The sequence below is a fragment of the Pseudophryne corroboree genome, chromosome 5 (assembly GCF_028390025.1).
Source record: "Pseudophryne corroboree isolate aPseCor3 chromosome 5, aPseCor3.hap2, whole genome shotgun sequence".
Classification (NCBI taxonomy): Eukaryota; Metazoa; Chordata; class Amphibia; order Anura; family Myobatrachidae; genus Pseudophryne; species Pseudophryne corroboree.
Genome location: NC_086448.1, coordinates 788,977,348 through 788,990,281, shown reverse-complemented (window position 1 = coordinate 788,990,281; position 12,934 = coordinate 788,977,348). Strand labels below are relative to the sequence as shown.

General features: G+C 48.1%; 1 protein-coding gene across 3 annotated transcripts in view; it reads right to left on the bottom strand.

Moving 5' to 3' along the window:
• The window catches only part of CRPPA (CDP-L-ribitol pyrophosphorylase A), a 535,384-nt gene that overhangs the window by 493,396 nt on the left and 29,054 nt on the right, over positions 1-12,934 (bottom strand). For all 3 annotated transcript variants that reach the window (XM_063924417.1, XM_063924416.1, XM_063924419.1), the window contains exon 2: positions 9,423-9,702. In XM_063924417.1, the coding sequence (XP_063780487.1) occupies positions 9,423-9,702 (280 nt within the window). The remainder of the gene's footprint in view (positions 1-9,422; positions 9,703-12,934) is intronic.

Genomic DNA, 12,934 nt, shown 5'->3' with positions numbered 1-12,934 from the left:
AGGTATTCCCACACCAAGGTCAAGCAGTTGTGGTACCTGAACAGAGAATGGAGGAGTTTCCAGACTATGACCTCAGGGGTAGGCAACTTCTGGCACTCCAGCTGCTGTGGAACCACACATCCCAGCATGCCCGGCCACAGTTTTAGCATGCTCTAACAGTAAAACTGTTGCAAGTGTTGCTGGGATGTGCAGTTCCACAGAATCCGGAGTGAAACACATGCCTAACCCTGATGTAAGTTATCCGTACACTTAGAATTTCACCTTTGCCAAGTGAGAGCTGGTTGTGATTTGGTAGCAGTTCACTTGGTTACATCATGAGGCCTCATTTCCATTTGCTGCGGCCAGAGCCGGACTGCTAATCGCTGTGTTTGTAAATACGATTTTCTCCTGCGCCTGCCTGACATTCCGCGTGTCCAGCGACCGTGACAGGAAGTTTGTAACAATTATGTGTGTTTAAGTTGCAGAAAGTGCACTGTACGCTTGCCTGCTCCCTGCAAACAGCCGCTGGGGGAGGATTGTGCAGTATTGACATTGCAGTGTTCACTCTAGCACCCTGCACCTTTCAAAACATGTGCAGTTCCTCTTTCCTGCCTGGGGTGTCACTCTCTGCTCTGGTGCTTCTCATAACACTCTGTTCTGTTTTCACCATGAAAAACAGACCAGAGTGTGATAGAAGCACCAGAGCAGAGAGCGACACCCCAGGCAGGGAAGAGGAACTGCACATGTTTTAAAAGGTGCAGGGTGCTAGAATGAACACTAACATTGTGTCTACGCTGTGAGACCGTCCTCATAATGACAGTCTGCTGCTCAATGACATCTCTGAGGTAAAAGAGAAAACTACAACAAATTCCTTAACTTTAACACAAAAATCCATCCTGTTTGTCTCCGTCTTTTACAGGAGAGGCAGGGGGTGGGATGGTTGTGACAGGAGAGGCGGGGGTGGGATGGTTGTGACAGGAGAGGCGGGGGTGGGACGGTTGTGTGTCCCCCAGGATGCTTGGGTACAGCTTGCCAGTCGATCGCAGCCAAAGAAATGCCAAAATTACTCTGGGATAATGCCAGACCCCCAAAAAGGTATTAATGGGTTTTTGTCAAGGGCGTATAGGTGTCAGGTCGCACCCTAGGCACACCAGCAATGGCCACCTAATATCACCCAATCTTCTAATTACCATTGTTTGGTTATAAGCCCGTATTTGGCTATTGGCAGTGTAATATAATAATAAAACAATGACATTTCATTTTATTTGTAATTATGTAGGCCTATACATATGTACGGGTTGGGTATGCATGACCGGCGGCCACCATACCGATGCCGGGATCCCAGCTTTTAGATGTCTGGCGGTAGGGGGGAGGGAGAGCAACGGAGCCCTTTGCGTGCTTGGTGGCGAGCGCAGGGAATAGTCCCTGTTAGTCGACATGCCGACTGTCGGGACTGTAAGGGGCGGGATTCCAGTGTCGGTATTGTGACCGGTCACGTAACTACCTTCCCATATTTACTTACTAGGACATAAATGATTACGGGCATGTCTTACCCGCCCATACTCCACTGGATATAGCGTTGATTACAAAACAGTAAAAATATTTTGTACTTACTTATAAATTGCGGACTGGCCGTACTAAAACAACTGGTCAGAGTGCCGTCCACTAGCAGATGGCGCCCTTGGGTGCATGCCTCACGTGCCTAATGTGAAATTCATCACTGGTCAGTGGTGGATAGATAATTACAGCCTCAACTGTGCTTCTCTGCCTGGAGATTAAGGGGTTACAGCAGAGTGAATGTTATGCCAATTGTTGTAATGTATCTTGTGTGACATCACTGTGCATATTGTGTGACATCACTGTGCATATTGTGTGACATCACTGTGCATACTGCCACTGATTGGAAGTGCTACTAACCAGACTCTCGCACTTATACCCATCTGTGACCGGGCAGTCGGGACCGGGGGAGGGAAGGGATGTGCTTACGTGGGGCGAGTACGCTAAGGGGGTCATTCCGACCCGTTCGCACACTGCTGTTTTTCGCAGCGGTGCGAACGGGTCGGTTCTGTGCAAGCCCAACAGCCGCAATGCGCAGGCGCGTCGTTGCCCAGTGATGGCCGTCGCTGGGCAATGACATGAAGAATGAAGAAAGCGATCGCTGCGACGATCGCAAGAAGATTGACAGGAGGAAGGCGTTCCGGGGCGTCAGCTGAACGTTTTCTGGGAGTGGTGCGGTGAACGCAGGCGTGTCCAGGCGTTTGCAGGGCGAGTGTCTGACGTCAATTCCGGGACCTGACAGGCTGAAGACATCGCAGCGGGTAAGTAACTCCAGAGCTGCTCAGAAACTGCACAAAATGTTTTTGCATAACTCGGCTGCACAAGCGTTCGCAGCCTTGCTATGCAAAACAAACCCTCCCCCATAGGCGGCGTCTAGTTGATTGCACGGGCAGCAAAAAGTTGCTACGTGCGATCAACTCGGAATGACACCCTAAGGCAGTGATGACACTCCAGCTGTTGTTGAACTACACATCCCAGCATGCCCTGCATCAATTTTAGCATGGTCAAATAACAAAACTGTAGCAGGGCATGCTGGGATATGTAATCCAACAACAGCTGGAGAGGTTAGCCATCACTGCCCTAAGGGTACATTTGCGCAATTGGAAACAAATGCAGACATGGACACAGACACATCCTCGTCTGAAAAAGTTGTATTATCGGGATGGTATCAGGAACCTGGAGCTTGGGATGCCGGCAGTCAGAAGACCGACAGCAGCATGCCGACGCTCCGAATCCCAACACCTGCTAGGTAAGTATTCTAGCCCTACCCCTCTACTCCACTAACCCTAACCCTCCCAGTGCTCAGCCTGACCCTAACCCTTCCTCTAGTGCCCAAACCTACTCACACACCCACAGCCTAACCCAGAGGTTCTCAAACTCGGTCCCCGGGGGCACACACAGTGCATGTTTTGCAGGTAACCCAGCAGGTGCACAGGTGTATTAATTACTCACTGACACATTTTAAAAGGTCCACAGGTGGAGCTAATTATTTCACTTGTGATTCTGTGAGGAGACCTGCAAAACATGCACCGTGTGGGGTCCTGAGGACCGAGTTTAAGAACCTCTGGCCTAACCCTATCCGTCTCCGGCATACTTACTATCGGGACGCTGGCAGTTGGAATACCAGCGCTGACATTGCGAGTGATGTCAGGATCCCGACCCGTGTCGGGATTCCAAAACCTGGCTTGCCGAGCGCCGATATGCTAACTGGATCCCGTATTATCTGCAGCTGCATACAAATACCAAATGATGATGAGAGTAGCCATTTCTGATTGGCTAATGCACCGCTAACGCTGATTGGCACTTCCTTGGCACATATTAGGAGTCGGAAGGTTTGCTTCTGCTGAGCTGGAGATGATTTTGAAGTGTTACCCATGCTTAGTAGCGACTGCATTTTTCACAAGCACTTCAAAGTAGGCTTGTAATTATAAGTGACGTATGCATGGCATATATCAGATGTAAAGGGTACTGATGCCAGCCAGCGCTGCAGCTTGTGATGCCTCAGCGTACAGGTGTAAATCATTTCTTCTTATCTGTGCCCAATCATTGAGCCCAGCTTGAGGTCTAGGTGTTAGTGACTTATTTTAGAACACCTGGGTACCGAGCAGAAGGCTTCTGTCCAGCTCTGTGCTAAGGACATCAGAGAAGGACGAGGGCGCTCTCATAAAATCGGTTTCCGTGCCAACAAATAATTGTCTGCCACCACTACATTATGGCGTTGCACTGGGTGCGTGGTGGCAGCCGGTTCCTCTTAAAGCTGCACTACCACCTAGGTGGGATATTTCCCTAAGGTCACCCTTTCCCAGCCGGAGACTTGCGTTCAACTCCGCATCGCCCTCAGTGCATCTGGAGGTTCCACATCTGCCTGAACTGTGGCATCCACCTACCTCAAAAGACCTGACTTTGAAAACATATTGGGCCAGGAACTGCGGCATCCACCTACCTCAAAAGACCTGACTTTGAAAACACATTGGGCCAAATGTAATAAAGTGAGAGTTTCAAAAAGTGAGACATTTGGTAAGGTTTTTCAGTTTTTTTTTTTTTTTATTAAAGTGGCAATCATTTACACTGCAAAACCAGGTTGGTCTATCTGTGTAAATGATTGGCGCTTTAAAAAAAAAAAAAAAATGAAAAACCTTACCAAATCTCTTACTTTTTGACACTCTCACTCTATTACATTTGGCCCATTATTTTTGGGGGGATTGACGGCTACCCACAAAGAAATAGGAACGGCTATATTCCCAAAGCATTACTCAGCGGGTTTAAGGTGAAACTATAAAGCAATACTAACATTAAGTGTAAAGCACACTGGGCTTTACACTCAGGGGGAGAGGTATCAAACCTTGGAGAGTGGAGAGAGAAAAATTACCAGCCAATCGGCTTATAACTGGCATTTTTCAAACACAGCCTGTAACATGGCAGCTATTGTTTGGTACGTTATCTCTCTCCAAACCCACTGAGAAGCGGTGGCTTGTTCCGTGAATATAACCTGAAGGCTGCCGTATGTACTGCACTGCTATTATAGCATTGGATTAGTATTATTGACCCTTTAATAACACATAATAGAAGCCTTATTCTGTAGCCTTACCCTTGTCTTAGGGTTGTAATCTCTTTCCATGAAAACACAGACTAGTTAGAGGAAATACAAAAATGTCCGGTTGTTATTTGTGTAACGGAAGCGTCATGTACCTGACCAGAATAACCACATAACAGCTTACTGCACGGATCCCGCTGTGTCCAGCCGAAGCCAAATTGTTGTAAAATGACATCTACACAATTGTGGTGTCAGCAGCGTCTACTCCTTCATGTCTGGACATGTTTAGCAGGGCTCAATGTCACTGTCTTGGAAATCATGGTTACAATACACGGCAGCAAAGTTAATTAAAGAAACCGTTTCGGTTCGTTAGGCTGATTCTAAGTGTATCGTGAAACAATCTAAATCTCACTTCAAAAACGTTTCTGCTTAATACTGCTTAGCGCAGGGGAATGTATATCTATATTACATGTGGTCATAGGTTATTCTTATGTGTAGCACACTCAGAGGGTCTGACCTCAGTCTGACAGTTCCGTGTCAGATATTCTGTCATTTCTGGCAACACTCCCAGAGCACCAACCCCCAACTCCAATTATAACACATCTCAATAATATGGACAGGTGAGTTTTTGGAGGCGAAAACAGAGATGAAATGGGTTATGGACCCAAGTAACACCTAGGTAGCAATTGGAGGTTAGAGTTTGCTACACCAGGGGTAGTGGGGGTGGTATCCGGATGATAGATCTACAGTAAAAAGATAAACAGTCAATAAGTCGACCCCAAATGGTCGACATGCAAAGGTCGACAGGTAAAAGGGAGACAGTGCTTAAGTTTAACTTGACAATGGTTGACGCAAAGTTTGTTTTATTTTATTCAACTTTTCCATAATTTACCATCCACATGGGCTACGATTGGGATTAGAAACCAATGCCGGGCGCATCAGTAGCGGAGCGAGGGCGTAGCAAGCCCGTGAGGGCATACGTTTCCATTAATGTGACTCAGATATTGTGAAACATACAAAATGATACAAAAAAAACACAAAAACCTTGTGTCGGTTTTTTTGTGTTGACCATTTTCATGTTGACCATTTGACCCTGTCGCCCTTTTCTACTGTCTACCTTTATCCATGTCGACCTTATGACCCTGTCGACCTTCTGCATATTGACCTTTCTATCTTTTTACTGAAGATCTGTTGAGCCGCACCAACGGGGGTAACAATGTTATTTTACTAGTTTGTACTTTGGTCTTTTACAAGTTTTGCTAAATACATAGGGGCAGATGTATTACGCCTGGAGAAGTAAAGCAGTGATAAGTGCAAGGTGATAACGCACCAGCCAATCAGCTCCTGTCATTTTTCAAACCTGTAATGATTGGCTCGTGCGTTATCACCTTCCACTTATCACTGCTTTATCACTTCTCCAGGCTTAGTACATCTGCCCCATAGTTTTTTTAGTATTATTTCTGGCTTTTAATCTAAGCTTTTCAGCCTCGTCTTTTTATGATCAGCGTTTATTTGTGCTGCTTTGGGTATGATACTACTCTCTTAAACAGTGGATGTGAGTATGCAGGGAACAGCTCTCTGTTATATCCAAGGGCAACAGATACAAAAATATGTATATGTGCCTGCCTCAAAACCCTCATGCTTGCCCCTCCTCCTACAGCCCCCCCTGCACTCGACGGGCAGGGGTGCTGTGATGTAGGAGGACGCTGCCCAGGGACAAGCATAACTTTGAATCTGAAGCTGGCTTAACACATCTGTATATAGCCCATGCACTTTGTTATGCCCTCTCCAGGGCACCGGAGGTGACATAGGGGAACGTCATGGCGGAGTTTGGTTTGGGTTTTTTTTTTTTTAAATACAAACACAAGGCACCCTGGGAAATCATCCAGTAACTGTTAAGCTGAGTACACACTGGAACGATAGCTGCCTGAAATGACATACCGGGCAGTGTGTGTGGACGATATGTGCTCCTGCGTCGTCGTCAGGTTTTATGTGCTGCACATACAGTAAAACCTCATATCGCTAGCATCCTGTAGTATACTAATGAAGGACGGAACATGATCATTCCGTCCTTCACTAACATCGCTCCAGTGTGTACGCACAATCTGGTCACTCCAGTGCGGGGCCATGCTTCAATCGCCACCTCCTCAGATCCTTCTGCATGTTCAAGAGGTGACGAACGACAATCGAGGGGGCGCACATCCTTGACGTGCCCACACACGGACCATTTTTAAATGATGTGTTGGTCCGATCAGTCGGAAATGCCCACATCATTTAAAAAATTCTTACCATGTGTGGGCACCTTTAGGCCATGTCATATTTTAGTTAAGGCCTGAGACAAGTGTAATAGAAGGCCCGGCATGTTATATCACCTCTCTACACTGCCATTCCCGCTCCATGAAATAACCACTTTGCATGAAGGTACAAAAGGTGGTGATCTTAGCAACGGCACTGATGTTCCCTAATGGGTGCAGCCCAACAAAATGAAAAACTGTAATCGGATCACCCCCAACCCAATTACCAGCACAAGACCCCCACCCTCGGGAAGATACGACCACACCCCATTGTGCATCCATTCATTATGAACAATCAGCCACAAAGTAACCGAAGAACAAGCATTCTCTCTTACTCTGCAAGCCTCTGAGCCACATTTAGCTAATTACTAGGGTGCCAGGGAAAGTGAAACCAAGTCCCCCCCCCCACCAATATCAGAGGTGCTAGGTCCATTCTCCTAGATGAGTGGGTTAACAATAAGGGGTCAATCCAATTAACTCGGCCCAGCACATCACGTGGGTGCGTTGCCGTTGAAACAGCATTGTATCCCGTCCCCCTCACGGCCCTATATACGGGAGGGTCTTCAGTATGCCGACTATCTGGATCCCGGCGCACAGTATACCGGAGCCGGAATCCCGACAGCCAGCATACCTACACTTTTTCTCCCTCGTGGGGGTCCATGACCCCCCTGGAGGGAGAATAAAATAGCGTGGCGCAAGGGGCTCATTTACGCTCACCAGCGTAAATAGCCGGCGGTCAAGCTCCCGGCGGTCAGGCTCCCGGCGCCGGTATGCTGGTCGCCGGGAGCCCGGTCGCAGGCATACCATACTACACACCTAAATACACCAAGGAGAGAACCTCTCTCAAATGCAGATGTGTCCACATGCACCTATCCTCAAATCGCGCCAAATATTCCCATTCGGCGTGCCACGGACTTTGCCACTTAGCTGCGCCATGCAACTTTTTCTTAAAATATGCTTCTTAATCTACCTCTTTATGCCAAATCCTTTGTGACTAAAGTACAAATATTAAGTACATAACTAGTGAATTAAGATGCAAAATTCAGAAATAAGTACGTAAGCATGGGACTCGCTGCCCATTACAGAGCGTCTAAGTCACGGCAGGCATTTTTGCGCATTATAGAGCAAAAACAATAGTTGTATGAGAACACATACAGCACATGTATAAAACACACAACAACATATCAAATACAGGGGGTAAGTCAGATCTGATCGCTGGGCTGTCCGGCGTTCAGATAGTCGTCGCCTCCAGGGGGAGTGTAAAGTCGCCGTGCAAGTGTGTGATCCCATGTGTACGCCGAGCTGAGAAAATTCACTGTGTGCAGTCTCTGCGCAGCCCAGGACTTACTCCTGCAGTGCCATGAGAACAGGCTGATCGGGGCCGGAGCTGACGTCAGGCTGAAAACGCTTGGGCACGCCTGCGTTTATCCAGACACACCCTATAAACGCTCAGTTGCCACCCACAAACGGCCGCCTCCTGTCAATCGCCTTGCGAATGCCCGTGCGAACGGATTTTGTTCGCACCATCCCGTCGCTGGCCGGCGATTCCCATTGTTGTTGTCCGACGCACGTGCGCATTGCGGTGCATACGCATGCGCAGTTATGACATGATCGCCCGCTGTGCGAAAACGCACAGCAACGATCAGGTCTGAATCACCCCCACGGTCATGAATACTGGTATAAAAAATGAAGCTGCCTCTTATAATGCTTGTCAATTTAGTACCAACTCTGTGACCCTACATCCATCGTAAGCGCCCTTTAATGAGACAGCTCCTGGTAGGCCAGCTGAAACACCAGCGTGTCAAGAGTGCTGCAAGCCCCAAGACATTCTTTCTAAAGTATTATCTTCCGGCAGACACAATTTATACAAGGGTAATTGGAAGAGGAAATGCAGAAATAATACAGGCCCTGCTATGATGACACTTGCGCAAACCCGCATTCTCCCAAGTAAATAACCAGCGCTGAAAGCCGTCTGAATGGCTTTGTCTAACACAACCAGGAATCACAACAACTCCTCCTGCGGTTATGTCTGGAATGGAAAGTTGACGGCACAGCTGACTGATAAAGGACAATGAGTGCCCACATACAGAGCCATACCCTTGACAATCCGGATAATCCCGGGAACAATATGTTTTGCCATGTGAACAAAGGTAAATGATTGTATGCACCACGGAGTCCCAAACCTTCGTTGCTTCCTTATTCACGTTCCTCACCCCGGTCTACTAACAGCTGTTGCCGAACTACAGGTCCCAGCATACCCTGCCACTGCTGCCAGCCAGCATGCTGGGATTTGTAGTTCCACAGCAAGCTGAAAGGAGAGAGTTTGTCCGTGCCTGCGTTGACCATTTATCACAGGTGGTTAATGATTTTGGGGCCTATTTATCGTGCAATGCTTGCGGCACCCATGGGACATTATTTAATTCCGATACAAAAAACAGTTATTTAACGTACTGTACATTATTCAGCTCAGTAACACACAACCATTAATATATATTATACATTGCGGCTTCTATTTCCCTTTAAAGTACTATAAAACATAGGAAGCGGCAGGAACTTACTCCGTGCTGTCTGGCAGATCTTGTGACTTGGAGCAAAGTATCTTCTTCCACAAATGGTCGGACGGCATCATGAATGATCACCACCTCTGGCTTCTGAACTGCGGGGCCCAGGGAGTGGTCTTCTACAAACACTCGTAGTCCATTGAGAATGGATCGGTGACGCGTCTCTGCTCCTTCCACCAGCGTCACCCGCTGATGTCCATATTTGTGGATGATGTCCTTCATCAGGCTGACACTCTCCGGAGCCACGACCACAACAATGTCCGCTATCCAACCAACTCTGTAAAACAAGACATTTACTGCAAACAGAAACCCACCATGTAACCGAAGACAGTTTTCCGCAGGAGGAAATCGCAGATTTAATATACAGGAAGGTACAATTACAGGTTTTAATAAAATATTAATTTATTTTCAAGATGTAGAGCCTAAACTGTTTGTCAGAAACCCTGGGGTTTAAAACACCAAATGAAACCGTTATTAATATACTGCACTCTAGAACAGCAGAAAGTAGCCTTATAGAATTACTCTCTAGCCACCTGTACTTAAAGGACCACTAGGCCCCCAAATTCTGAAACTGATCTTGTTAATTATGATACAAGTCAAAAAGTTCAGACCGAGTTACTGGGTGCCTCACTCTGGAATTTTATTGTGCGACTTACCATTGCTGCCTGTCCTGCAGGGCAGGGTTTCCTGATGCACTTGTGCTGTAGAGCTGATGCATGGACGTCGTCTTGTTTGTTCATGTCAGCTGATCCACAACACAAGTACATCAGGAAAGCTTGGCCTGCCTGACACGAAGCAAATGTAAGTCGCACAATACAGTTACAGAGTGTGACACGGGGACATCACCAAACCCACACTGAGCATCTGTACAAAGCAATACTCTATGGGGGGAATCTAATTGCGGGTGAAAGGCGTGACTTGCCGTTGGAACGGCGTGGAGATGCCGGCAATGGCACCGCATCTTGCGCCCTGCTCTCACTCCGAATTTGCACATTTTAGTAGGCAGTCATATGGGGGCAAGTCCAAGCTGCGTAAAGTGCGCTTGTTACCTCACTAACTTGTGGGGGCGAGAACTTCGCCCGCAACTGGATTCCCCCTTATATGTCTGATGGCAGGGAAGCTCCTCCCTACAAACGGGGCAACGTGTTGCAGGAGATGGAGAGAGAGCTTGGTGGGCTTATTCAGTTTACCACATACACTCCAGTTATTTAATGTGGCTTATTTAGTAATACACAGACGGGGATATAAATACATTGAAAACAGTGGTTTACTTTCTCTTTAACTCCTTAACTGACGATTTTTCCCCCACAAAAAAGCTCAGAAATTGCCGGAGGGTTTTTATTACAAATTAAAGTTTAAAAAAAAATATATCCCCCACGTGTCCATAGGCCCCCATTTTAAAATAACTTCTCACCCATATTATAAATCGATCCTCCAGTGGTTTTGAACTAACAATAGTATTCCCCTACAACCCCATAGTAGCAAAAAATAAGATTTTAAACCTACTGGTAAATCTTTTTCTCCTAGTCCGTAGAGGATGCTGGGGACTCCGTAAGAACCATGGGGTATAGACGGGCTCCGCAGGAGACATGGGCACTATAAAGAACTTTAGAATGGGTGTGCACTGGCTCCTCCCTCTATGCCCCTCCTCCAGACCTCAGTTAGAGAAACTGTGCCCAGAGGAGACGGACAGTACGAGGAAAGGATTTTGGTAACCTAAGGGCAAGATTCATACCAGCCCACACCATCCACACCGTATGACCTGGAATATACGCAACCAGTTAACAGTATGAACAAACAGTATAAGTCAGCGACTGATCTTAACTGTAACATAACCCTTATGTAAGCAAGAACTATATACAAGTCATGCAGAAATATGTCCGCACTGGGACGGGCGCCCAGCATCCTCTACGGCAGGGGTGGGGAACCTCCGGCCCGCGGGCCGTATAAGGCCCGCAAAGCCGTTTGCTCCGCCCACCCGCTTCTCCCAGTGAGACACGCCGCCGCTCAGTCCGGCGGCAGCGTGTCTCAGCTGTCAGTGTCAGGACAGGGAGGAGAGCGCGGCGGCGGCGTGTAGAACTTGAAACCAGCCGCCGGTTCGAGAGCCAATCAGAACTCGCGGACCGGCAGCCAATCAGGAGCCGCGGCTGCCGGTCCGCGAGCTCTGATTGGCTCTTGAACCGGCGGCTGGTTTCAAGTCCTACACGCCGCTGCCCAACATAGCCGCGCTCTCCTCCGTGTCCCGCCGAAAGGAGCGGTAAGTAGCACTGTGGGGGGCATTTGTATACCTGGCACTGTGAGGGGCATCTGTATACCTGGCACTGTGGGGTCATCTGTATACCTGGCACTGTGGGGTCATCTGTATACCTGGCACTGTGGGGTCATCTGTATACCTGGCACTGTGGGGGCATCTGTATACCTGGCACTGTGAGGGGCATCTGTATACCTGGCACTGTGAGGGTCATTTGTATACCTGGCACTGTGAGGGGCATCTGTATACCTGGCACTGTGGGGGCATTTGTATACCTGGCACTGTGTGGGGCATCTGTATACCTGGCACTGTGGGGGCATTTGTATAACTGGCACTGTGGGGGCATCTGTATACCTGGCACTGTGGGGGCATCTGTATACCTGGCACTGTGGGTGCATTTGTATACCTGGCACTGTGGGGGCAATTGTGGATCTGGCACTGCACTATTGGGGGCATATGTGTATCACGTCCCATTTTAACTGCCCACACCCTTTTTTGGGCGCGCGCCTCCGGCGCGCACACACAGTACCTCTACGGGGCAGACCTGCTGGGGGGCAGGGTAATTTTTTAAGTTGAGAATTTTTGTATAGTCCCCGAAGGATTTTATAACTATCCAAATGACCCTCGGTAGAAAAGAGGTTCCCCACCCCTGCTCTACGGACTAGGAGAAAAAGATTTACCGGTAGGTTTAAAGTCCTTTTTTCTCTTACGTCCTAGAGGATGCTGGGGACTCCGTAAGGACCCTGGGGATTATACCAAAGCTCCAAACCGGGCGGGAGAGTGCGGATGACTCTGCAGCACCGATTGAGCAAACATGAGGTCCTCATCAGCCAGGGTATCAAACTTGTAGAATTTAGCAAAAGTGTTTGAACCCGGCCAAGTAGCTGCTCGGCAAAGCTGTAAAGCCGAGACTCCTCGGGCAGCCGCCCAAGAAGAGCCCACCCTCCTAGTGGAATGGGCCTTTACCGAATTTGGTAACGGTAATCCAGCCGTAGAATGAGCCTGCTGAATCATGTTACAGATACAGCAAGCAATAGTCTGCTTAGAAGCAAGAGCGCCAACCTTGTTGGCTGCATACAGGACAAACAGAGCTTCTGTTTTCCTAATTCGAGCCGTCCTGGCTACGTAAATTTTTAAGGTCCTGACTACATCAAGGGATTTGGAATCCTCCAAATCTCCAGTAGCCACAAGCACCACAATTGGTTGGTTCATATGAAACGATGACACCACCTTAGGCAAAATGAGGACGAGTCCTCAA